This window comes from Misgurnus anguillicaudatus, chromosome 24 (genome assembly GCF_027580225.2).
Source record: "Misgurnus anguillicaudatus chromosome 24, ASM2758022v2, whole genome shotgun sequence".
In the NCBI taxonomy this organism is placed as follows: domain Eukaryota; kingdom Metazoa; phylum Chordata; class Actinopteri; order Cypriniformes; family Cobitidae; genus Misgurnus; species Misgurnus anguillicaudatus.
Window position 1 is genome coordinate 26,714,912 of NC_073360.2, and position 24,822 is coordinate 26,739,733.

The 24,822-nt window shown below is 37.2% G+C and overlaps 2 protein-coding genes and 1 long non-coding RNA gene across 7 annotated transcripts in view; 2 read left to right on the forward strand and 1 right to left on the reverse strand.

The window, feature by feature from the left end:
• Nucleotides 1-133: 133 nt before the first annotated feature.
• On the forward strand, nucleotides 134-2,314 carry LOC141361666 (uncharacterized). Its single transcript, XR_012367844.1, has 2 exons — nucleotides 134-853; nucleotides 947-2,314. It is a non-coding gene; the product is annotated as an uncharacterized lncRNA (long non-coding RNA).
• hsph1 (heat shock 105/110 protein 1) lies at nucleotides 1,150-15,766 on the reverse strand. 3 transcript variants are annotated; one of them, XM_055196868.2, is made up of 18 exons: nucleotides 15,633-15,766; nucleotides 14,416-14,473; nucleotides 13,934-14,074; nucleotides 13,708-13,830; nucleotides 13,272-13,371; nucleotides 13,046-13,152; nucleotides 12,716-12,960; nucleotides 12,340-12,568; nucleotides 8,379-8,485; nucleotides 8,090-8,223; nucleotides 7,777-7,973; nucleotides 7,372-7,482; nucleotides 7,078-7,215; nucleotides 5,291-5,416; nucleotides 4,919-5,026; nucleotides 4,434-4,553; nucleotides 4,019-4,180; nucleotides 1,150-2,240 (listed from the first exon to the last, which is right to left on the reverse strand). In XM_055196868.2, exons 1-18 carry the CDS (start codon nucleotides 15,737-15,739, stop codon nucleotides 2,067-2,069), a joined length of 2,487 nt encoding a protein of 828 aa, XP_055052843.2. In that variant the 5' UTR covers nucleotides 15,740-15,766; the 3' UTR covers nucleotides 1,150-2,066. The 3 variants fall into 3 exon arrangements, with proteins under 3 accessions (XP_055052843.2, XP_055052842.2, XP_073719379.1); XM_055196867.2 differs by having other exon boundaries at nucleotides 13,046-13,179; XM_073863278.1 differs by lacking the exon at nucleotides 14,416-14,473 and having other exon boundaries at nucleotides 13,046-13,179.
• Nucleotides 15,767-15,957: 191 nt separating this feature from the next.
• b3glcta (beta 3-glucosyltransferase a) overlaps nucleotides 15,958-24,822 on the forward strand; it is an 88,278-nt gene continuing 79,413 nt past the window's right edge. Inside the window, exon 1 of one of the 3 annotated variants that reach the window (XM_055196871.2) lies at nucleotides 15,958-16,090. Coding sequence is in view for 1 of the 3 variants with exons in the window: in XM_055196870.2 (XP_055052845.2) it covers nucleotides 16,917-16,980 (64 nt within the window). In the remaining 2 variants the exon portion in view is untranslated. Of the gene's footprint in view, nucleotides 16,091-16,167; nucleotides 16,981-24,822 lie in introns of those variants that run through there. The other 2 variants (XR_008642487.2, XM_055196870.2) reach the window with 2 other exon arrangements.

Genomic DNA, 24,822 nt, shown 5'->3' on the forward strand with positions numbered 1-24,822 from the left:
ACATGAAGGATAATTTATGGACATTTATAACAACTGTCATTCATTCAATTATGTCTTTTTTAATGCAAAGATGACATTGTTTGAGATGTCTTTGTTATGAGAACTTGTCATGTCATGATTATGACACATGTCATGTCCGTCTTATGAACACCCCTTCAAGTAAAGTGTTACCAATGTTTTTTTTTACAATAGAAATGTAAACATCATCTGCTAAATAAATAAGCTTTCCGGTGATGTAGGTTTGCTAGGCTAGGATAAAAATATTTGTCCGAGTTACAACTTTTTGAAAATCTGTATTTTGAGGGTGCAAAATATAAACATTTATAAAATCGCCTTTAAAGTTGCCCGAATTAAGTTCTTATTGCTAATGATAAAAGTTATATTTTTTATATATATTTATGGTAGAAAACATCATTATGGAGAATAATCTTTACTTAATATTCTAATGATTTTGGCATAAATCAATACATTTGACCCATACAATGCATTGTTGTTTTTTTCTACAAATATACCATACCACTTGTGACTGGTTTTGTGGTCCAGGGTCACATATATGCATGATTGTTTTGTGCTGTCCTTACTATCATGCCTTGTATTTGTGGGTTTCAGGGCTATCCATTATAAGAATAAAAGGGGATGCGTGGCATTCCTCCAATATACAGATTATTGATTGATCAGAAAGAGATGATCCGTAAAATTTCACGTGGTCCTCCAATCCTAAACAAATAGATATATCCTTGTTGGGATCTGATTACAGTGTGTTCTGATTACAGGTGGACAGAGAGAGTGATTCTCCATCAAACCTCAATAACAAAGACTGAGTATACCAAAACTCATCTATGCCCGACAGGAGGTCAGTATCGCCAAGGCAAAACTAAATAAACTTACATCTAAGTGTTGTGATTTAACAGTACTAAATTAGATTTACTGATCTTTTGGATTGCAGGTACAGCACCATGCAGTATAAAAAGGTCGACTTCAAGGTCTACACTTCAGAATGATGCCCTACAAACAAGCAAATGATAGTAAACATAATAGCAATGTTATGGTGCTCTGAATGTTATTTGCATACACCATCACTATTATCTTATCTTACCAAGTATTTATGAATATGTTGTAGTTGTCAGACAAAATATGTGGAACAGAAAGTTTCAGAAAGTGTTATTTTATTGTGATTTGTGGCAAAAGGAGAACGCAAAAGAACAGACATCAGGTACTGTACAATACTCAATGCACTTTATCAACAAATTTCACAAAGAATGCTAGTGAATCTCTAGCTGTACGGATCTCACTGTCAGTATATGCTATAAATAAATCATACATTTTACATATTGGCTGCACAAAGAGAACAGTAAAGCGTATGGCAGCAGCTTTTTCAGTACATTCATTTGTGAAATTGCAAGTTTTTACTTTTCCACAGTTTCTTAATATCTGTATGGACACTGGAAGGGACAGTTCACCCAAAAATAAAAATTCTGTCATCACATGTTGTTTTAAATGATGATTCTATTTATGCTGTGGAACACAAAAGAAGATATTTCGACAAATAATGGTAACCACACAGTGGACGGTAATGGGTACCGTCAATTGTGTGCTTATCATCATTTGTCGAAATATTTTATTTTGTACTCAACAGAATAAAGAAACTCATACAGGTTAAGAACAATACAATGATGACAGAATTTTCATTTTTGGTTGAAGTGTCCCTTTAACGCTATATCTACTTAAGCAGAGTCAGCAACAGAAGCTAGTTTTGATCAACTCATTTCAGCAATAGATCTGTCAATAAATGATGTGAATAAAGAACTCAAACACAGCAGGGTTTCAGCCGCTTTAAGGTCAGATAGAAACTATGAGGCAAATACAAACTGAAAAGATATCGAGGTGAATGCCGCATTAAGATAACACAAAACTACAGAAAAATCTGATATTACTCTTAACATAAGATAAACAGTAAAGTGCACCTTTTAACATTAAATATAAGAAACAAAAATCTTTATTTAACTATGTTTACATGACACTTACTGAACAATCCACAGGCAATGACAATGTGTAGAAACAGGGCACTACTCAATATGCTTGTGTTCTGCGTCATTTTGCACAAAATCTGTGTATTCCATTGTGACATCTTCTGGACTTTTCTTATTGTGTTGAGGCTCTGGTTGAATGTCATCATCCATAGGATAGTCGACTCTGGGCTTGGGTTTGGATACAATCTCCTCACAAATGTTGTTAAGTGCCTTTAGAAATATTACAAAATCTTTAATCCAATGCAACAAACCCAACTGCATAGAATAAAATGCTGTTATATGTACACAGACTTAATGCACTGATTTGTGATTCATAAAGGGATAGTTCATGTCGTCACTAAAGTCACGTGACTGCAGTGCAGCGGATGACAAGTTATCCTCGGAAATGTTTGCGAAGTTTTTTTTCCAAACTCCCTCAGACTGTAAACAAAGCCTAGGCGCACAACAAACAAACAAACAAAAAAACAGCTGGGGGGCACCAGATAACACGTCAGCCGCGTCACTGCAGTCACGTGACTTTAGTCTCGCACATGCACTTCACAACAGACGCAGAAGAGAAGACAATGCTGAATAAAAGTAATTTTTGTTACTTTTGGACCAAAATGTATTTTCGATGCTTCAACACATTCTAACTGACCCACTGAAGTCACATCGACAACTTTGATGTTTTTATTACCTTTCTAGACATGAAAGGTATACCGTACATAGATTTTCAATGAAGGGTCAACAAGCTCTCGGACTAAATATAAAACATCTTAAACTGTGTTTCCAAAGATGAATGGAGGCCTTACGAGTTTGGAACAACATGAGGGCAAGTCATTATTTTCATTTTTGGGTGAACTATCCCTTTAAATATGTAAGGAATAACTGAGGACAGGCTGTTGAATTATAATAATGCACACCCAAGGTGGTAGTGCGGCACGAAGCGAAGCAAATTATTATTTTATTCCGCTTATACCATGGTTACCACAAACATTGCTCTGGTGCCTATTTTTAAGACATTTGACAAGTTAGGTGTGCGGTTTACAGAAAAATAATCAACACCCATGGAACATTTCTAATCGTCTTATCGTGAAACCGGTAATCGTCCCATCCCAACACATAATTCATGATACTAAAACAGTGACAATGACCTTATTAACTCTATCACCGCCATTGACGAGATATCTCGTCAATTAAGAGAAAACGCTTCCCCGCCAATGACGAGATTTTCCGTCTTTCCGCAACTTTTTAAACCCGGAAGTATTGCCCTATGGGAAGCGGCTGCATGTCCGTGTTTGTTTTAAAGATCGCTCTGAATGGGATCTCTATGAAAAGTCTGTCACACAAATGGAATTATCTCAGCTTTTTGCTCAAAATTTGGTGTTTTTGCAGAAACCTACCCATATTCAAAAGCTGATTACAAAAGAACCACTGAAGGTAGGATAAAACGTTTTTTTTTTTTTTTTGAAAGCAGAGGGTCTGTTCTTTCATTTGGTATATTGTATGTTTAAATATTTAAAGAAGAACATTTTCTGGAAGGCATTAAACTTTGGTGAAAATCATGAAAAACGCTGGCGCTGGCTGGCAACTTTTTTTAAAAACGCTGGCGGTGAAAGAGTTAAGAATCAAAAAGGTTCTAAATGTTTATTTTAAAATATAGCCATTATAACCATGCAAAAAATCTTGTGATAGCCTAGGCTGTGAAAGAACATCTTGAGGAAAAATGACGCCTTTTGAGGCTGCATTTTAAGCAGCCTTCAAATTAGGATGGCCGTACTAGCGCTGCCGCAGAAGATATTGAAATGCAGCCTTCGAAGGGCACAACCTTTGAATTGGGACACAGCTCATGTATTGCTTTAGCATTGAGAGGTTATAAAAAGCTCAGTAACAGCACAGAGACCGACGAGTAATATCACCACCCTGTGGCTGTTCAAACACAGGAATCTATACAGAAGAATTCAGCTCTTGCATCCGTCTCCCAAAAAATGTTAATGTCATCTCCTCACCTGTAATTTCATCTGGATCTGAGTGCTGTGTATGGAGGGTTCCTGATCGGGTGCAAGTTTATCCTGAGAATTCTGCATGTTTGTCATCCATAACTGTGTATCTTCAACACACACTTTGACTTTGTCCATATCCATGGCGTCAATATGACTGTAATTGTCATTCTGGGGGGACAGAGTGTACAAAATATTATAAAATGACATTTCTGGTCCTTGATGCTAATTGATAAATCACAGTTATGACCTCATCAACAAGCTAGTATTAATATTACTATACAGCACTTATAGTCGATCATTATTTATGATGCACATATTAATGCACCCTTAAGACAATGTAACATTCATTGCATTGGGTTGTAGCACATGGCTGTTTAAAATAATGCACGACAAAGACAGCAAATGTGACAACTGTACTTACTCCATTCTTAAACTCCTCCATAATAGTCATGTAGTTTTGTATTTTGGCTGACAGCTCTTCAAACATTTGGGGTCTCTTTATGGACTCCTGGTATCTGTCTTGGACAGGCAAACCCAGTTTCTGTGGAACAAAACAATGTTGCTTTAATACATCACTGTTCGTAAGCACGAATGCTTTTGCTAGGGTTCCCACACACCGCAGCCAATTACCGCTCTTTCAAATGTGATACAGAGGGATTTTGAAAGCTACAAAAATGAGTCTTCAGGTTTTAAACTAAAAGCGTGTCATCCCAAATGCCTCGAGCTGTCAAAAGTGTGCAGGTCAATTAAAATATTACGCTGTGGTTGGACAAAAACACGGGAAATGCATAGAATTTAACCCTGTGTTGTGTTCGAATCTATATGCAATATTATGCAAAAATCTATCTGCTGTTGTACCCACATGATAAGCTATGATCAAAAGCATTTTTTAGAAAGGGGACTCACTTGGATCTCCTCCAGTTTGTTAAGGTAGGTCTGCTTATCTTGGTCTGCTCCTTCTTCATACAGCCAGTCCTCTGTTCCATTTAAAAGTTCAAAGAACGTCCGACGGTCCTGAAAATAAGAGCAAAATACATTGCATTGTGTTATTTTCGGGTGACAACAAATGTTTGGTACAGTCAACTTAAAATAACCAGCGTGTTTGTACAAACTAATTTATTTAAATGAATTCATGCTAATAAAATGGCATTTAGGGATTTACGAATCAGCGCACAGGCTTTGTGGAAAAAGATACATGAAAACATCAAGTATTCAAATGAATCCCAAATGATGAATAGATTACAAGCCTGTAGAAAACCTGCAGAGATGATGCATTACTTCAGCATTTAGAAACGTCTGAAAGGGGCCCTCCAGCTTGTGTCTGTAGTAATAAACATTTTCTTCAACTGCATTTTTGGCATTGTTTCGCTCTTTCTCCTGGCAATCCTGCTGTATCATCTTTCTCTGTCAGGAACGAAAAGAGAAATTTAAAAGGAGCCAGATGGAAGTTTGAGCGAATTATTAGAATAACTTTATTTTAAATACCTTGATTTAAATTCAAATCAAATCAAATAGGGCTGCACTAATCGCAACTAATTTGCAGAATAAAAGTTTTTGTTTACATCATGTGTGTGTATTTTGTATAAATACATACACGTAGATTTTGTTTAAGAAAAAAAATTATAAAAAATATTTTAAGAAACAAATATGTGTATATATTAAGGGCTCTATCATACACCCGGCGCAATGCACGACGCAAGTGTCTTTTGCTAGTTTCAACCCGTCGCAATGATCATTTTCACGTTTAGCACCACGTTGTTTAAATAGCCCAATGTTGCGCCCATGGGCGTTCTAGTTTGGAAACGAGGTGTGTTCAGGCACATTGTTGGCACGTTGCAATTTTGAGGCAAATAAAATAAACTACGCCATTGACCAACTAAAACCTGGTCTAAAGTCAATGGCGCGATATGTTTTTTTTGTTATTTAAAGAGCGCGTTAGTAATATATGCGCCTATAAACGGGACGACAATGGGGATTTGCTTATCACATACATGAATGCGCAGCAGCACAAAAACGCTTTTTAAAATGAAAGATTAAAGGATTGAATGTAAAAGATTATTATTGAGTCTCTTGGACATAAATGAGGACTGATTATGAGACGTTAGCCTTTAAACAAATGCATCTATTTTTAAATGTTTTTTTAAATGCTACCCTACGGATTTATTGTATATGATGACTCTGTACCTGTGGGTATGATGAGATGAGAAACATTTTAAGTAATGCTTTAAAAAAAAAACATGGCACTGTCCGAGTGCTGAAATGCTTCGGCTCTCCGCACGTTTGTAAATTCTTTATCTCTTGTTTGTATTTTTAGAGTTCAAACCTTTTCTTGCATATTTGCAAATTATTTTATGAGATTACAATGATTATGTAGGATATCAATATCAATACATTTACAGCAATTAAAAGCCTGCTATTTGTACTTCTATGACTGAAAGAAAAAGGCTTTTAAAGGTTTTAATCCAAAAAATTAAAATTTCAATAAAAATGAAAACACATTTTTTTAACATTATTCTTAAACTAGGGGTACGTCCAAAACACACCCATTACTCATTAGGGGAATAGGAACAACCCTTTTCGACCGTGCGCTCGGCACATAAACCATTTTTCCTGTCGTTTAATTATCAAAAGTGGCATCGGACACGCTGTTTAGACCGTGGGCTTTGCGCTTTAGACAATGCGCTTAGATAGTTAAAATAGGGCCCTAACTATTATAATTATATATAAATATTTACACATGTAAATATTTCTTAAATATATACATGCATGTGTGTGAATTTATATATACATAATTATTATACCCAATACACACACATATATGATGTAAACAAAAACTTTAATTCTGCAAACAATTAGTTGTTATGCAGCCCTAAAATCAAATGAAAGTACTGCATGGCAACTGTTTGTCCTGGACAATGAGATTAAATAGAGCAACGAGACTTTTTTAACAAAACTTAGCAGACTGTATTATATATACTATATACTGCACTGCACACTAAAATATATGCTATATATTTAATAATTTTCCAGTTTTCTTCCCGTTAACCCTTAAAAATCAACAGTACCTCCTGAACAATATACGTGCTTAGCCTCTCCTTTGGTAACTGCTGAGTAGTCATCTTCTCAATGGGGAGCCCAACATGTTTGACCTTCATCCTTGCTTTTTTAGCATCAGGGGGTTGATTGTTTACCTCTCCGTTCATCTGTGGAGAAAGTAGATTGCTCATTTGCATAATGGTACAAACAGTCGAATGACAATATCAGTTTAAATATAGAAGATGCCCACCTAATGTGGACATACTGTGTATAGGAGCTAAATGGGCCGGGCAAGCGGTAAGTGAGAGGTGTAGCTCACTTACGCTCAATGCATCTGTATGATTCAGGTCTGGTTTCATGAGGGGACACTGTGCTGTTTGCAGGTTTTCTTTGTCTATCGAGAGCTGATCAGAGCTTGTCTCCTGTGTCTTGTCCTAGAATCACAGTCCCAAGGTACTGATAGTTACATACAATTCAATTGCCCACTGTCACCCTCATAGAAACCCAAACTATTACAAACTGAAATTACAACCCCCATGGACAATTACAACCACCACTGTCTTTTTATGCCAACATCTATATAGCATCCTGTTTATCATTAAAATGCATTCATGCAAAACAAATATCTTGTGTTATAAAATGATTTATGTTTTAATGACACATTAATTCGTTTTTTATTACATCTACAGTTATAACTTGCCACAGACAAAAAGCCACATGGTACCAACCTGTGCATCCACGTCAATCCCATCATCATTGTCCATCTCCCCATTTACTTTGGTAGTTTCATCATCAGCGCTGACCCGCAGGACCGCCATGGCTGAGGTTACACTGACTATACCACTGCAATCAACTTGAACTTTGACCTTCACCTTTGCCTTTTCTCCATTCTGCTGAGGTTGAATGTTCTGCACTTTATATTCCCCTGCGAAGTTTATTTTCACATCATACACATGCACTGCATAACTTTGACTATTTTTAATTTTTTAGCATGCTTTAAGAGCTCAAATCTTGCCTGATTATGACATAATTGATTCTCACCGATTTTCGCCTCGGGAAACGGCAGTGAATCTGGATCTGAATAAAAAGCTTCCAAAACAAAAGGCTTGTTCCTGTAAAACGTGATGATTTTGGCTGAAGGACAAGGTTGGTTCCTGCCAAATATTTCATGACAGCTGGAGGGAAAGGATATATACACAGAGGTGTATTAATATTTGGGAGCAGATGTGAAAAAAAATCTTAATTGATATGTCACATAAGCACAGACAGCACGTTTCTCTACGCCTGGCACAGATATGAGGGCAAAGAGCATCCAAACTGAGAAGCTTACGATTTGCCTTCATCTGCTTCACTGGTCCAGGAAAGAGAGATTGGGAATGGGACAGCATCTGTGATCGTAAAGTCTCGTACTCTGAATGCAGGGGACATCATGGCACACTGAAAAAAAACAATACATCGTAATATTTCATGGAATTAATCATTCTTACAAATCGATTGCATTTGATGTTTCTAAAGGATTTCTCTATTCAGTACTTTTAAAGCTGAAGTGTGTAATCTTCACGCAACTTGTGTCACATTGAACTGCAAAAATAAGGATTGTTTTTAAAAAGGTTTCCCAAAACTTAAGGATATCCTAAACCAAAATGTAACCACAGTGTATAGTAGAATACAGCTATCTTTTAGGGAGGAAAATAAATGTACAATTGTCTTATAATTATTTCTGAATATAAGCTGATATAAGAGTAAGTATTTAAAAAATAAATGGGAAAAAAATTACACACTTCAGTTGCAAATGAAATCTTATGCAAATATCACCATGAACATTTTTTGATGGTCCTAGAACAAGTTTGCTGGCCAAAAACCTAATTTAGGCTAAATTTACACAACAACAAAACTTTTCACGACAACGCTGTCAAAAAGATCCACATTTAAAGGGACACTCCACTTTTTTTTGAAAATATTCTCATTTTCCAGCTCCCCTAGAGTTAAACATTTGATTTTTACTGTTTTTGAATCCATTCAGCTTATCTCCGGGTCTGGCGATACCACTTTTAGCATAGCTTAGCATAATCCATTGAATCTGATTAAACCATTAGCATCGCGCTCAAAAATAACCAAAGAGTTTCAATATTTTTCCTATTTAAAACTTGACTCTTCTGTAGTTACATTGTGTACTAAGACCGTTGGAAAATTAAAAGTTGGGATTTTCTAGGCAGACATGATATGACTAGGAACTATACTCTCATTCTGGCGTAATAATCAAGGACTTTACTGACATAACATGGCTCAATGATATTACACAGCACCTGAAAATAGTCCCCTAGGTAACTTTCAATAGCAGAGGACTATTTTCGAGCACTGCATAATATCGTGATGCTAAATGGTCTAAGCTATGATAAAAGTGGTAGCGCCAGGCCCGGAGATCAGCTGAAAGGATTTCAAAATGGTAAAAATCAAATGTTTAACTCTATGGGAGCTGGAAAATGAGCCCATTAAAAGAAGTGGAGTGTCCCATTAATGTCTGAAACAGCTGTATTATGCATACCAGGCCAGTAGACGGCAATGTTAGTTCGTAAAAAACACTACACGCCTTTTTTATAAACAATTAAGACGTCGAAAGCATTGAGTAGATTTGTTTAGATGGACAACAGTGTTTCCGCTATATACATTCAACCGTGGCGGCCCGCCATGCCTAAAACATCCCCGCCACGCCTGCGGTTGTGGATAGAAGGGATACAGCAAACGAATTCTCGCTGGATGACCACTGTTTTATCCTAATCCTTCAACCAAACCCAACTCTAAACACAAAATTTCACACGATTGTAGGATGTATTTGTATCTCATTTAGCCAGAGCCGCTGTTTTCATCCTAATAATCCTACCTCCAAATCTAATCATTAACTTTTCGGCATTTGCTGTATCCCTTCTAGACAAAACCCACGGCGGCAGCTCGCAAAATAAAGCTACCGAAATGTCCGACCTGCCAGACTGGCTGTCTTAGAAATAAATTCCTTTCTGGATTCGCGTTGTTAACTCATTTATAAATAAATCTCCTAAAGTATCATAATTTCTTCCATGGGTTTAGTTTAATGAACAAATAGATTTAAATCAACAGAGGATGATTAGGCTACGTCTCTGTTTTGAGAAATAATAATAAAATAAATAAGCCTATACGAAATATGTTACACTTAAATAATAATTAAATTGACAAAACGAATAAAAAAGTATTTGAGTTTCTGTTTTTTTTTTTTGTGACGCGCTGACCAAAGCAGCAGAAAGCACGTCATGTTTTTAATGATTTTAAGTAAGCACAAAGTTTTCTCCTTATTGTGAGTTTATACAAATAAAAAGACATAATTTGAAGTTTCGAATATTGTTTTCCTTTTATCTTTATGACTATAAATTTAGGGTAATTTAAGGTGCAACTTCAAGGTCATCACGCATTTGATGTTCAACGCGGACGCAGCGCAGGGCTGCGAGAAAAGACATTATTAAACTTTCGATTTAACATATTACGAGTTTTTTGGAGATTCATTTGGAATCACTGTACTCAGTCATATTATCAACTTATCTGGTCATTAGTTATTCAGAATATAGGCTATAAGCGCAGTAGCGCGCTGCTGACCGCTCAGCTGTCAATCAATCTTCTGTGCTTTAGATCAACACTCACAAAGTTTCACATTAAATATGATATGATATTTGTCCAAAAACAAAAGGCTAAATACTGAATACTACTTATATGCGACTGCAAGACATTAATAGTCGAATCTGTTTGTAAGGAAACTTACATTATTCCCGTGGAAGAGAAGAACGTTGGTAATAGAAACTTGAGGCAGACGGTGAGACTGTTTTATCTGTTTTCAGACGAAACAGCAGGGTCGGGGTACCCGCGGGATTTGATCTAACGGGTGTAATAATAGACTATTCGCGTGTCATTTGTGTTGTAGATGCAGGTCGGGACTCAATAGACAAGAGTAAAATGCGGGTCTAACATCCAAGACCAAAATTCGACTCGTTTTTAAATGGCCCCGTGCTTTGTGTTTAAGATCTGTCTGAAGACCGTTAAGGTTTCTATTCAACTGCGCGATTTGCGGTGTGACCGGCTCGGGGTCTTTATGTCAAATGGTCCGGGTGTGAAATAAAATTGCTGCTGATGGATGTTCGTTCAATCACAGCGGTGCGGATTATCAAACAGGACTGTGCGTGAGTTTGCAACAGCTCTGTAACGCTAAACACGAGCACAACTTGCAATGCACACTACATTAAAACTACAATGAAATATCCGAACTACGTACGTAGCTGTGTAACGTTTTTTAAGAAAATACATTTTAGATCAAACATAGAAAAGCAATATGCTATAAATATGAGGAAAAGTAAATGACAGCATGAAAATGATAAAAAAATACATGTTAGTTTACTGTAGCCTATATTATACTTTTTAAAAAATAATGTACATTTATAATCATCATGGGCGCCCCCTGCCGCCACAGCTGAAAAAAATCCTAGAGGAAACACTGGACAATGATTTTTACTACAAATTTTGTCATCTTTGTTGGAGAAACATTAATAAACTCATTATTTTTGAGCAGCACAAACACAGTCCTTTAGGCCGCCATTGTTGTTTTGGTATCACATTCCTGTATAGACTGAATTGACACATGTGCATGACGTCACGACCATGCACTCTTTTCGAAAACTTGTTATAAAACTGCCTAATTTAAAGTTGACCTTAAAGTCCCTGTAAAGTCAATCTTGAAAATAGTTTATAAATGCATCGTAAATGTTAGAATTGCTGAAATACACCACAAAGACTCTAAACTATGTAGTACTGAATTGCAGAGTTAGATCATTAAACCGTTAAACCATTTCCTCAGTTCAGGATTTTTTAGGCAGGCCTAAAATGGTGGCTTGATGACGCATTAGAGACATTGCACATGGCCCCGCCCCTTACACAATCACGAGCATCCATTCAATTTGTAGTGGTATTTGAAAGTTGGGAGAGTGATGGAAGCTTTCCCATGATTGGGCGTGGTTTTTGCACCCCCACCGCTTATTAGCCTATTTTTCCAAGATTTTATTAACTTCATTCAAATCTGGATGGGTGATTAACTAACATTTTTTCTATCTCATTCATTTAATATCCGACTTTACAGGGACTTTAAACCTAATTTCTACGATTTGACTGATATCTGTCTGATATATTGTTCCAGGACCAACATTAAACATGTCTACTTGAAACACAAGTCACATAAACCTTGATGCAACCTGTTACATAGTATTAAACCATCTCACCTGTAATGCGCAACCTTTGGCCACTGCCTCATCTGCATTTAAAGTGGTGCTCACATCCCTCTTGAAGAACTTACAGATCTGGGCCTTCACTGCTGGTATGCGTGTCGCTCCACCTACAATCTCCACAGCACTAATGTCCTGAAGCTGCACATGTGCCTGCTCTAGAGCTGCCACCAAAGGCACCCTAACTCTCTCGATCAGATCACCACACAGCTCTTCGAATTTAGCCCTGTATAGAAAGAGACTTTTAATCACATTTGATTCCTTGCTGACCAATCTGCTCCTTTATAGAGCTGAACTTGGAAGCAAAAAATCCTTTACATGTTGTCAATCTCCAAATGCAGCATTTGTTAACATTAGATCTTCAAAATATTACCTGTTCATTTTTCCAGAGACATCTTTGTCATCCATAAAACACTCAATGTTTAGAGGAATGTCTGTGGCGTTGCTGCTCATCAATTTCTTGAGCTTCTCGCACTCCTGCGTCAGCCGCAACAGAGCTCGAACCCTGGACTTCACATCCAGCTTGTACTTGGATTTAAACTCGGCACAGAAGTACTCCACCAGCCTCTGATCAAAGTCCTTCCCCCCCAAATAGGGATCAAAGGCAGTCGACAGTACCTGCAAAGAGCGTGCATTGATGTGCCTGAAAACTCAAACCTGGAGATCTGTGGTGTAGATGTATCTGATTTATTCTGATACTCACCTTCACCGTTCCTGTGCTGAATGCACAAACCGAAACCTGCAAAGCTGAGTGGCCCATGTCTACAAACGCAACAATCCTCGGCTTTTCGTCAGTGCCTGGTAGATCCTCTTTGTATATGCCATAGTTTAAAGCCACTGAGAAAACAAACAATACAGAAGTGTCAATAATATTGCTTTAGATGTGGAAATGGTAGCGTTGTGAATTGAAAGGTGAGCTTAAAAGATACCTGCGGTGTTATCGTTTATAAGCTTCAGGCAGTTCAAACCGGCAATCTTGGCAGCATCCAGTACGGACCTTCTTTCTGAATCAGTGAAGAATGAGGGGATCTATGCATAATAAAATCATTTGTACGGCCAAAGAAATAACAAACACAAACAAACCATGGGATTGGTGGCTTGCATTAGTGGTGTACATGGAAATGAACAAGTTCTGGTTAACATAGCCTAAAACATCATGTTAGGCCTATGCATCATACCTATGATGGTCCATTATTAGCCTTATAAATTATTTGATTAAAATTTACAATGAATTTAAGGCTACTATTTCTGGTGCACGCCTCTGGTATCCATTAAATATCAAACACAGGAACACATTATTTATTTATTCTAGGCTAAAGCACGTGTTCAGTGTTGCTGTATTATAGAGCCTTCAAGAAAACTTACAGAGATGACACACTCCACCACTTTCTTCTGTAGGTTAGCTTCTGTAATCTCCTTCATTTTGGTTAACAACATAGCCGTGATCTGCTCAATGCTGAAGTGGTGCTCCTCATCGAGGTACGCGACCTAATAAAGACATCGGATGGTTTTACTCTCTTCACCCATCTCAATTATACTTGTGTAAACAAAACAACACGTGCTGCGGATTACATATGAGACGAGTGTTTACCTTAACTCCAACTTTCCCATCATTTAGTGGTACCAGGTCATAAGGTAAACACCCCTTCTCAGTTTGCACAACTTGATCTTGAAACAACCTGCCATGGAGTCTCTTAAAATGAAAGATGGTGCTTCCAGGATTGGTTATCATCTAGAAAAACATAATATTACACATCATACTAGATCCTTTTTACTACAAGTATAAATAATTCAAACAAACAGCTTTCCCTCGGTTTCACAGATAAGGCTTAAAGCTAGTCCTAGACTAAAACACATGTTTGAGCTGTCTCAACTAAAAAAAATAACTTGCACTGACAGATCTCAAAATTTGCCAGTGCCATAGATACGTCTTCAGATACACACAGTAACATCTCTATCTAATGTATGTTTATAAAAGATTCTTAAATATCTTAAATTTAACTTAGGCCCAGTCCTGGCTTTAGCTAAGCCCTGTCTGTGAAACCAGGACTTTAACATGTTATTTAAGCCAACCTGGTTTCTTGCAGCATTTCCTATTGTCCTGTTCTTTGAACCAAATGATACAACAGCTCTACAAAAGAAGGTTCAGGGCAGCATATCAAACATCAATTTATAACCCAAATAACACATAGTAAGCAACAAAGCAGAGATGACAACATGCAAAATACTCAAATTTTAAAGGGGTCATTTTACAAAACTTTTTTAAGATGTAAAATAAATCTTTGGTGTCCCCAGAGTACATCATTATGTGACGTTCTAGTTCAAACTTTTATATAGATCATTTATTATAGCATGTTAAAATTGCCACTTTGTAGGTGTGAGCAAAAATGTGCTGTTTTGGGGTGTGTCCTTTAACATGCAAATTAGTTGATCTGTGCACTAATTGGCAGTGCTGTGATCGGATAGTGCAAATTAAGGGCGGTATTATCCCTTCTGACATCACAGGGGGAGCCAAATTTCAATTACCTATTTTTTCACATGATGCAAAAAGTTGTTACTGGGTTGATCTTTTCACATTTTCTAGGTTGATAGAAGCACTGGGACCCAATTTCTAAACTTAAACATGGAAAAAGTCAGATTTTCATGATATGTCCCCTTTAATTTTTCACAGTTAGCATGGCTAACATTGTACAGCTAATATAAAAAAAATGCAATAATAACATGCATTCTTTATTTTTTCATATTTTGGGTTTTTCATTGTCTACTGCCTCTTTGCTAATATGTATTTGGCAAAATTGTAAAAAGTGCTATAAAAATAAACTTATTACATAAAAATACCACAGTTGAAACAAACAAAAGGCATAGTAACATAATTGTTACTGTAGTAAAACCATGGCTTTGCTAATATTTATCAATACACCAAAAACATGGTTACTACACTTTTACAGCAAAAAAACATAGATAATTTTCTTAAGGGTTGACCTATTCAGGTTATTGTAAGGCTTATGAACGTTAGATGCTTGATAAATGTATGAACTAACAACCCATGTCATATGTAAAGCGGATTGCTGCTAAAGTTATGTTTTTCATAAATCATAATGATTAAACATCCACCATTGCATATTGCAGTACATAAACATGACTTTCTCAAATATGCCTAATGCTCAGCTGGTAACCTTTCATTATGGTTGGATGTCTAACGTGCGATCATGTCAAGAAACTGTCAACATGCATCTGATGCTTTAGCTGCAATGTTTATGAATTAGCACGTGCTAACATAATTCACTTACGGGGTGCATCTGTCAGTGAATTCGTTTGATATGGTTTCGATGCCTCCGCTCTTGACCACCGCAATATAGCAATTCTGAAAGCCCACATCAAAGCCCACAACAGCCATACCGGACTCTCCTCGGTAAGACAGAGCGATTTAGATAAACAAACCAGCTTTGTGTTAGCAATATTTCGCCAGTGTGTATCCGACGGTAGTGGTAATCCAGAGCGCGCACTCGATACAGTCATTCGCGACCCATTTATATCTCTATTCAGCGAACTTTCCGGAAACTTCCAGTCCGTCCTCTGCGCTGCAAGAGCGGCGGAGACGCGCGGGACCGCCCGGCGTGATTGCGTTGTGATTTCCAGAGCGTTCGCCCAGCGTCCGCAGTGTTTCTATAGTAACCGCAGGCCAGGATGCCCAAAAACGGCGAAAAACGTGACAAATATGGTCATTTTTCATCGGCGAGGTTATGAGGTAGCGTTTATGGCTAATTCATATGTTTATTTCACACAATAGCATATATTAATCGGTCATTAATTCACTGTTAAATAGCCCACGGTTTTTATCCGAGTGATAGAATTTGAAGCCACAAATGTTGCGTACGCGGTGGTCGTCGTAATAATTATATTTTACTGACTGGATTAGATTTCTGCTAAATTAAAATGGACAGTTTTAGTAAATGTTAGCCTTAATTAAATGTATTGCATTTAGAAGATAATCCACTTTACATGTTTGTTTATTATAATGTGGCTGGTAATTAAAAATGAAAGAAAGATGTGAGGCAAACTAAACTTTTAGCTGTTTTAAAGGGGGAGGAGCCATCTATCTAACGTTATCTCTTTTCTGTTTAGAGGGCAAATTACATCAACGCATCTAACAAAACTGTTCAGTGGGTCTTTAAAACAAACAAATAAATAGAAAAAAACCCACATTAAAACATTTTGTAAAATATGACACATGCGATCAGGTTGAATGACCTAGTTTCCATAGAAACACGAAAGACATATCACCCATTTTTATGGGATAAAGACGCTATGCTAATTCAACTGCACATTTATGATAACAAACATTTAAACCGCACTTGTCAGTAGTGACAGTAGGAGCATTGCACATTTTTGTGGTAGTTAGTGAAGTGTCCGGTAGAGGGAGCAGCTGAGACGCGTGTTTAACAGGAAATGTCCACGTAAAAACAAAGCTCTGTAATGATCCATCCACGCAGAGAAGTAAGTGTGGTGCCAGCGCTCTGCTTCAGTATTATTACAGCGACCTAACAGTGTGCGGTATTCCCGCTTTACTTACTATGCTTCCCAAAAACTACCATTACGGATACACAATCGCCAAATGTTTCCTGCTTTGGTCGTTTGGTGAGTACTTCTCTATGACAGCTTAAGGAAGTTTATCAATTCTGTTTGTTTGTTTGTTTGTTGTTTGATTGATGGAGTGAGGAAGACTTCATTTTTACTACTTTTGCATATAGAAAATATATTTAGGGTTAGAGTGGTTACTAGAACGAAAGGTTTAAACCTATTTAAAATAAGATGTACGAATGACACTTTTTCTAATTCCCGTTATGTTGCACCCGGCAAGTTTGCAGTAATGTTACAGATTAATTTGACAGTTGCATAAATCGGATATCAATGTGCCTGAAGCATACATGCTTTCTGTGAAAATATCTTCTATGTGTCGACAACGAGACACGGGATTATCACCAGAAATGCTTTAATATTACTCAGGGAGGTGTTTTACAAATTTAGATGATGAGTGTTGTGTGGAGGTGTCTCAAAACCTAGTGAGCAACAGCCTACCTATTAGTAGGCTTACTAGGCAGCGAAGAGAAGCCTACAGCTAACAACGTTTTTTAGGGATCATAGGTGTGTTTCAGTACATTCAGTAGACTGCATTTTTGGGCACAAATGTGTAAACGGCTGTGTCTCAAAACCTAGTGAGCAGCCTATCTACAACAGACAACATTTTCAGGTATTATATGTGTGTTTGACTTTTTTAAAACCTTGTGAGCTGCCTACTATCTTTTTGGACACTTGAGGTCTGATTTGCAGCACCAGTCATAGTGCCTGTTCATTGCATTAATAATTCATTGCACAGCCCTGATGTTTGGAGAAGATTTTCTCTATTGATGTCTTAATATTTTAAGTATCGTTGGCAGAAACCTCTCTTTGTTCTTAACTATGCATTAGTGAAGATTCAAAGCAAAGTTAAAAAGTAAACACCTAAAATGTTTTATTGTGGACACCAGTAATTGGATAAATGTATATTGATCAATACCTAATACTGTCAGTGTAATATGAGTGCCTGTGAATAGTGTCACAATGAAAGCATACCACCTCCAGACAGCATGAATTACTTGTTTGCCATGCACTGGAATATAAAGTTGTGATGTATTTTGTAAACACGCATCATGCCAGTCACGTAACTGAATTGTATTTAGGTTGCCAGTTATCTGAACCTTTGTAGTCTGCTGTATTTGATATATAAAAAAAACATAAAATATAAGAATAACTTTATTTCGGATTCAACACTGAAACTGACGCTGCTTAAAAGATTAGTCCATTTTCTATAAAAAAAATCCAGATAATTTACTCAACACCATGTCATCCAAAATGTTGATGTCGTTCTTTGTTCAGTCGAGAAGAAGTTATGCTTTTTGAGCAAACCATTCAAGGATTTTTCTCATTTTGAATGGACTTTAATGGACACCAACACGTAAGAGTTTTAATGCAGTTTAAAATTGCAGTTTCAAAGGATTCTAAACGATCCCAAACGAGGCATAAGGGTCTTATCTAGCGAAACGATTGTCATTTTTGACAAGAAAAATAACAAATATGCACTTTTAAACCACAACTTCTTGTCTTCCTCTGGTCCTCTGGTGCTAAACGCACATTTGCGGACCATTTTAAACAGTAAACTGACACAAAGACATTAATTAGTATCATTCCACATACAACAATGTCGGAACGGTCCTCTCTCTGCACACTTGTAAAAATGACAATCATTTCGCTAGATAAGACCCTTATGCCTCGTTTGGGATCGTTTAGAGTCCTTTGAAACTGCAATTTTAAACTGCATTAAAACTGTTTAAGTGTTGGGGTCCATTAAAGTCCATTTAAAATGAGAAAAATCCTGGAATGTTTTCCTCAAAAAACATAATTTCTTCTCGACTGAACAAAGAAAGACATCAACATTTTGGATGACATGGTGGTGAGTAAATTATCTGGATTTTTTTAAAGAAAATTGACTAATCCTTTAATGTGCCTCTGTTGTTTAAATTAGTTAGGGCATAAAGATCTGCATTGTTATTTCATATAAAGGAAAAAGCAAGACCAAGAAGGGTTTCTTGTTAAAAGTTCTGAGAAATAATCAAAAACTACTAGTAGGTGTAGAGGGGTGAAAAGACATCCTGCTGTTCAGGAATAAAACTTATGTTAGCTAATTACTGGAGATACTAACCTACTTTCGGTAACATCGACACCTGCCTGAAAAAAATCTGTTATTTTCAACACTTTTTTTGCTCCCTGTAGGGCAACTCCGTTGCAGGGGTGCTTTGAAGAAATTTATACGCACAGATATCATCACCATCCTGTATTATTTATGATGAGGGGTGCTTTAAGAGACAACATATCTTTTCTGTGTATCCGCAGGCGGAAAGGGTGATCCGTCATATACTGGTGCAGTTTTGTTGCAAGGCAGAGATAATAAAGAGGGCCATTTAGATAGTGCATCTATAATGTTTTGTTGGTTGATGAGGTTGCATGAGAAGAAAAAATAACCAGCAGGTGTTTTGTTAGGCCGTCCCTTTAAGCCTCTCCCACAGATGTTTTTCCGTTCCTTTAGAAGTTATTCCGAAGCTTGAGGTGGGAGTCTATTTAACCTTACAGTTTTAAGAGGGTTGAAAGTGCTGTTTACGCCTGAGGGTTTGAAAGATAAATATACCATAATAAGCATAAAAAAGTCATCCAAATGTACATCCAAAGTTATCTAGGAAGTGCAAGAATAGAGGAGTGGCATGAGATCACTTTGGTTGCGTGAATACTTGAGCTCTGTTCTGCTTATCTGTGAGAGATTTGGCTTGGAATTGAAAGCCACAGGAAATGGTGGCAACCTAGGGATTTGTAATGCGCAAAGGAATGCTAATGTGTGCATGTGCACAATGGTGACTCTTACTGTAAAGTGATGATTTTAATAAAATTATAATGGAAGTAGTTTACAAATAGTTTACCATCTTGGACATGATTCACAAGTGTCAGTGTGCAACGTACCTATGGTAACCAACGCTCCCTATGCTAAAACTCTTGCGGGAATCGCACTAGTCCAAGATGATGGACATGTGTATCTTGGATTGCTTGAGGGTGAGTAAATCATGGGGTAATTTTGAAACTAAATAGTTTAACATTTATGTCTAGAGAACGTTGACTTCTTTTTTTCGAGGGTGCTCGATGTGAAGTTCGTCACAACATGCATGTAGCCTGTCATGTGTGTGGTTTGTAATTTCAAAATATGTGTTCTGCTCGTCGAGAGATCCTTTGTGCATCACATATCTTCTCAAAATAAGTGCCTACTGCGGATGCGTCTAAAGGGTTTATGATAAAAGAGACGCTCGCGTTTGCCAGATACTCGCATAATCTTATGCGTAATAACTGTAGGTTTACACCAGATGCGAGTTCAATGATTTGCACGAGTAGATTACATACAAAGTCAATGCAAAGACGCGATCAGACGCGTCCTTGCTTGGGGCGATGCGAATGACGCGATATGGACGACGCGTTTGCCGTGAAAACACGCAATATTCGCCTCAAACGCGTCTTCGCCCAAGTTAAAAATATTCAACTCAAGCAAAAAATTTGCATGCCACGAAGTTAAATCCCACGAGTAATCTATAGCTAGCAACACGATGCTTTTGCACGCTTTGCGTTTGGTGTAAACCCACAGTAAGAGATTACTGTTAAGGGAGTGTCTTGCGTGTATTTTGTGAACGTGAGCATCTCTTTTTGGCAGTTTTGACGTGTGTGCAGTAGGCACTTATTTTGACAAAACACGTGATGCAAATGGTTTACATGACGCTAGGGCTGTCACAATGATCAAATAATCGTCTCATCGCGATTGTCTGACCTCATCACAATGATTTCAGATCACCGCAATGATTGCATATCTCTTTAAAAAACACAAGGGGGAGCTGCAGCGCCTGTATAAATTAGACAGTATCAGATGGCGCTCCTTAAAGGCAGGATAGGCAGGAATTATCTAAAAAACGTTTTTCCAAATTTGTTTAAACTGTCTTTATTTACCAATACATAAGTAAAATGTAAGTACTCTGAAAAAGAGAGTATAAAACTCGAGTGTCTGTAGACCTTTCACAGCTAATTATTTCCATTGGGACGAAACAAATGATTGGCTTGCGCGACTACCACTCTCTCTCGTGACCATGGCTACCAATCCTGTTGTTACAGGATCTGCCCACACATGCGCACCCCTGATTGATTTGAACGTGCACGAGGCACTCTAGGAAGAGCAAAAGTACCACAGAGAAAGAGCATTCAGAACTCACAGTACCTGCATGTGCAGTCAGCGAAGGCAAACAAGGCAAAACAAAGGAATAAACGAAGAAATCAAACGAGAGTAAATATTGCGCGGCTTTTCCCCAAGTCAACGATGCGGTAGCGGTATTGTCTCCGGTGTGTAGTCCTCATCAGAGTCAACAATAGGGTGGCCATTCATGCCAGTTCCGCCAGACACGTCCCGAACATGTTTTCAGTTCAAGTCGCTTTGCTCGACCGCATACGTCATCAAGGTTCTCACATTTCAGTTAAAATACATAAAAAATGTAAGATTTATTTCTTTTAAGACATACAATCATTGTAGTTTCATTCTTACCTTGAAATGTAACGGTTGCTTTTCTGAATTTGAATCCGAAATATTAAACCTTGATGACCAACGCGACTTTCGGAGAACGTACCCGAAAACATGTTCGGGATGTGTCCAGCGGAACTGGCACGAATGGCCACCCTAGTCAACAATGCTTTCATCACGGAAACTCTTACATGCTAAACACCGTATGAATATTGGACTTTATCACAGTGTAACTGATGGTAATGAAAAAACTTGTATATCGCGATACATTGCAAAGCCATTCAATACAGTGGAAAATAAATTGTAAAAATTGCTGCAAAACTTGGTAAGTAGTATGAATGCCAAGTAAAACATACATTTCCAAAACATCAATTCGAAATTTAGAGATGTGATTAAGGATGCTATTTTTAAGGATCTGTAAGGAATTGATTTTTTGCAGCCACTACAGAATGTAGTAAAACAGGCAATACATTGTCATAATCGTCACAGTTTATTAGACAATTAAATTTCATAATCGTGACAGCCCTACATGATGCAACAAACACATATTTTGAAAATACAACCAACACACATGACACTCCAAACACTTATTTTGAATTATTACCCACAAGCCACCACTGCTAGAGAGAGACATTGTCAACCAAACTGTGGTATTCCAGTTTCTAATAATGAAATGCCAAGTTATCAGTCGGCTCATAACATGATTTGTGCTCATAACTGCACTTTCTTCACATCAAATTCAACAACAATCTCATGATGTGATTATCAGGCCTGTAAATCTCAACTCATCCGTTTTTCAAAGCTGCTTCTTTAGCAGTTTTCCCTTTTCAGACTGACAAGAAAAATCCTTTTCAGCCTTCTATTGACATTTGGAAGTGATGATGAAAGATTATGAAAGCTGCTATATACGACAAAGCTATATAAAGCTCATTTCAAATTATAGTAGCTTCATCTGTATGGATACACTCAAATGTGCATGAAATGCCATATGAAAATAGTCTGTCTAAATGTGAGCAATAGGGCCTTTTGTTTTTCTAATGTTTTAAATTCGATTTTGTATACTGGTTGTTGCCCTAATAATAATCATCAAAGCAGGATCTAAAAAGAATTAATAACCATTTAGACTCCATCCAGAACCAGCAAAGCGGTAGTTTGAAAGTCTCCCTTAATCAATGCATGACATTAATGTTATTTTTTCAGGGTTCCTCTGCTGCTTATGTTATAATGTTGAGTAATAGTAATTCACGAGCGATGAGTAATAGTGCGCTTTTGTTTGGATCACATTTGCAAATTGTTGTCAGCGCTCTTTATGCATTCGACTTTTTGATGAACAGGGGCGCAGGCTTATTACAAGTTGCAAGTTTATGGAGTAGAACAAAAGGCTTATTGTACACTGTGAAAAATGTCATTTATTAGATGTAATTAAATGAACAAAAAATCATTAACGTTATTAACTTCATAATGCAGTTCATTACTCCACCAAGCCTGTTACTCCACTGAAAGACCATGATGTGCAGGACATGTTGAAAAGACCTGGCATTCAAAAAACCTTCATGCTCAAAAAGCACGCATGCATGAACAATAACCTTGGTTTCTGGAAACCAACCCAAAGCCACTGCTCTCACTGTCACTCTGAGACGTTGAAATCTCATTTTCTTCTCAGAAAGAAAAAAACTGATACCGAGAACAATAGTTCAATCACAAGTAAGTGCCAGTAACATTTCTAAATCAAGAAAACAGTGGTTAGATGGGAAATTGGAAATGTCTGGAGGTCTAGTCGAGGAAACGAGGCAAATTAATGTCCTGACACGGCTTTTATATGATGAAGTGTAACCATCTCTCCGTTTGGCTTTCAAACTAATGTCTTCACAACAAGCAAATCCATCTTTTCTTTCACTACAGCTTAGCTTAATTTGCCTTGCTGTCCTTGAATGATGGGATTGATCTCAGTTGGAGCCCACAACTAAACCCTCCAACACACACATACAAACGTTTTTCAAGGAAAAGGTTGCACAGATGTAATATCTAAAAAAAAAAAAACATATTTTCCTTACAGTAATTTACAGTAAATAGCCAGCAGTTGTCAGAAGCAAGATTGGCAATAAAATAATGCGCTATAAGTTATTCCAGCAGTGCTGCAAGATGCAAGTGCATGCAAGTTGTGCTTATAGAGATGCAAATGGCCCTCGCTTTCCCTCGCTCTCTCTCTCTCGCATCCTCATGGGACCACCATGATAAGAATAAAAGTTTGTGACAGGTGTCAGAGAAAGAGGAGTGAACTTAGGTGCATTTCTAGGAAACCAAGGTTTTTAAGCCAGATCTTGCATATTTAATTCTCCCTGACAAGCCAAGTGCAAATGAAGTCTGTCTTCAAGCTAAAAGAAGCTTGTGTTTTTTCTTTGTTAAAACCCATATTCTCACTTAACAGAGAGTTTCTCCTGTTTATTTAAAATATGTACTTCACCCTTATCTACTCTCCCCCTTTGAGACATATATTCCCTGCATTTTACAAGTATTGTAATGGTGCACGGAATTTGTAAACTGAAAAACTAAGCGGAGGAAGAAGACCACCAGTTTAAGAATAATGTTAAAAAACTTGTTGTTTTCATTTTTATTGATATTGTTATTTTTTGAATTAAAACCTTTAAAAGACGTTTTCTTTCAGTCATAGAAGTAAAAATAGCGGCTTTTAATTGCTGTAAATGTATTAATATCCTATACAATCATTGTAATCTCATAAAATAATTTGCAAAAATGAAAAAAAGGTTTGTACTCTAAAAATACAAACAAGAGATAAAGAATTTACAAACGTGCGGAGAGACGTTTCAGCACTTGGACAGCTCTATTTTTTTTTAAAAGCATTACTTAAAAATGTTTCTCATCTCACCATATCCACAGGTACAGAGTCATCATATACAATAAATCCGTAGGGTAGCATTTTAAAAACATTTAAAAATAGATGCATTTGTTTAAAGCAAATAATTTATTTACTTACCAGGCTACAGGTGAAGCAGCTCTTTACGCCTTCTAACGTCTCATAATTGGTCCTCATTTATGTCCAAGAGACTCAATAATAATCTTTTACATTTGAATCCTTTAATTTTTCATATTTAAAAGCATTTTTGTGCTGCTGCGCATTCATGTATGTGATAAGCAAACCTGCGTTGTCGTCCCGTTTATAAGCACATATTACTAATGCGCTCTTTAAATAACAAAAAGAATATTGCGCCATTGACTTTAGACTTTAGACCAGGTTTTTGTTGGTCAATGGCGACGTTTATTTTAGTTGCCTCAAAATAGCAACGCACCAACAATGCACCTCAACACACCTTGTGTTCAGACCA

Excerpts from the sequence above, each read along its gene's own strand:
- hsph1 (XM_055196867.2), bottom strand. The coding sequence starts at position 15,739 with ATGGCTGTTGTGGGCTTTGATGTGGGCTTTCAGAATTGCTATATTGCG. Across the intron at positions 7,974-8,089 it reads GTTTCCCGAGGCGAAAATCG|GGGAATATAAAGTGCAGAAC; the intron begins GTGAGAATCAAT and ends TAAACTTCGCAG. Across the intron at positions 4,181-4,433 it reads TGGAGGAGTTTAAGAATGGA|AATGACAATTACAGTCATAT; the intron begins GTAAGTACAGTT and ends CTGTCCCCCCAG.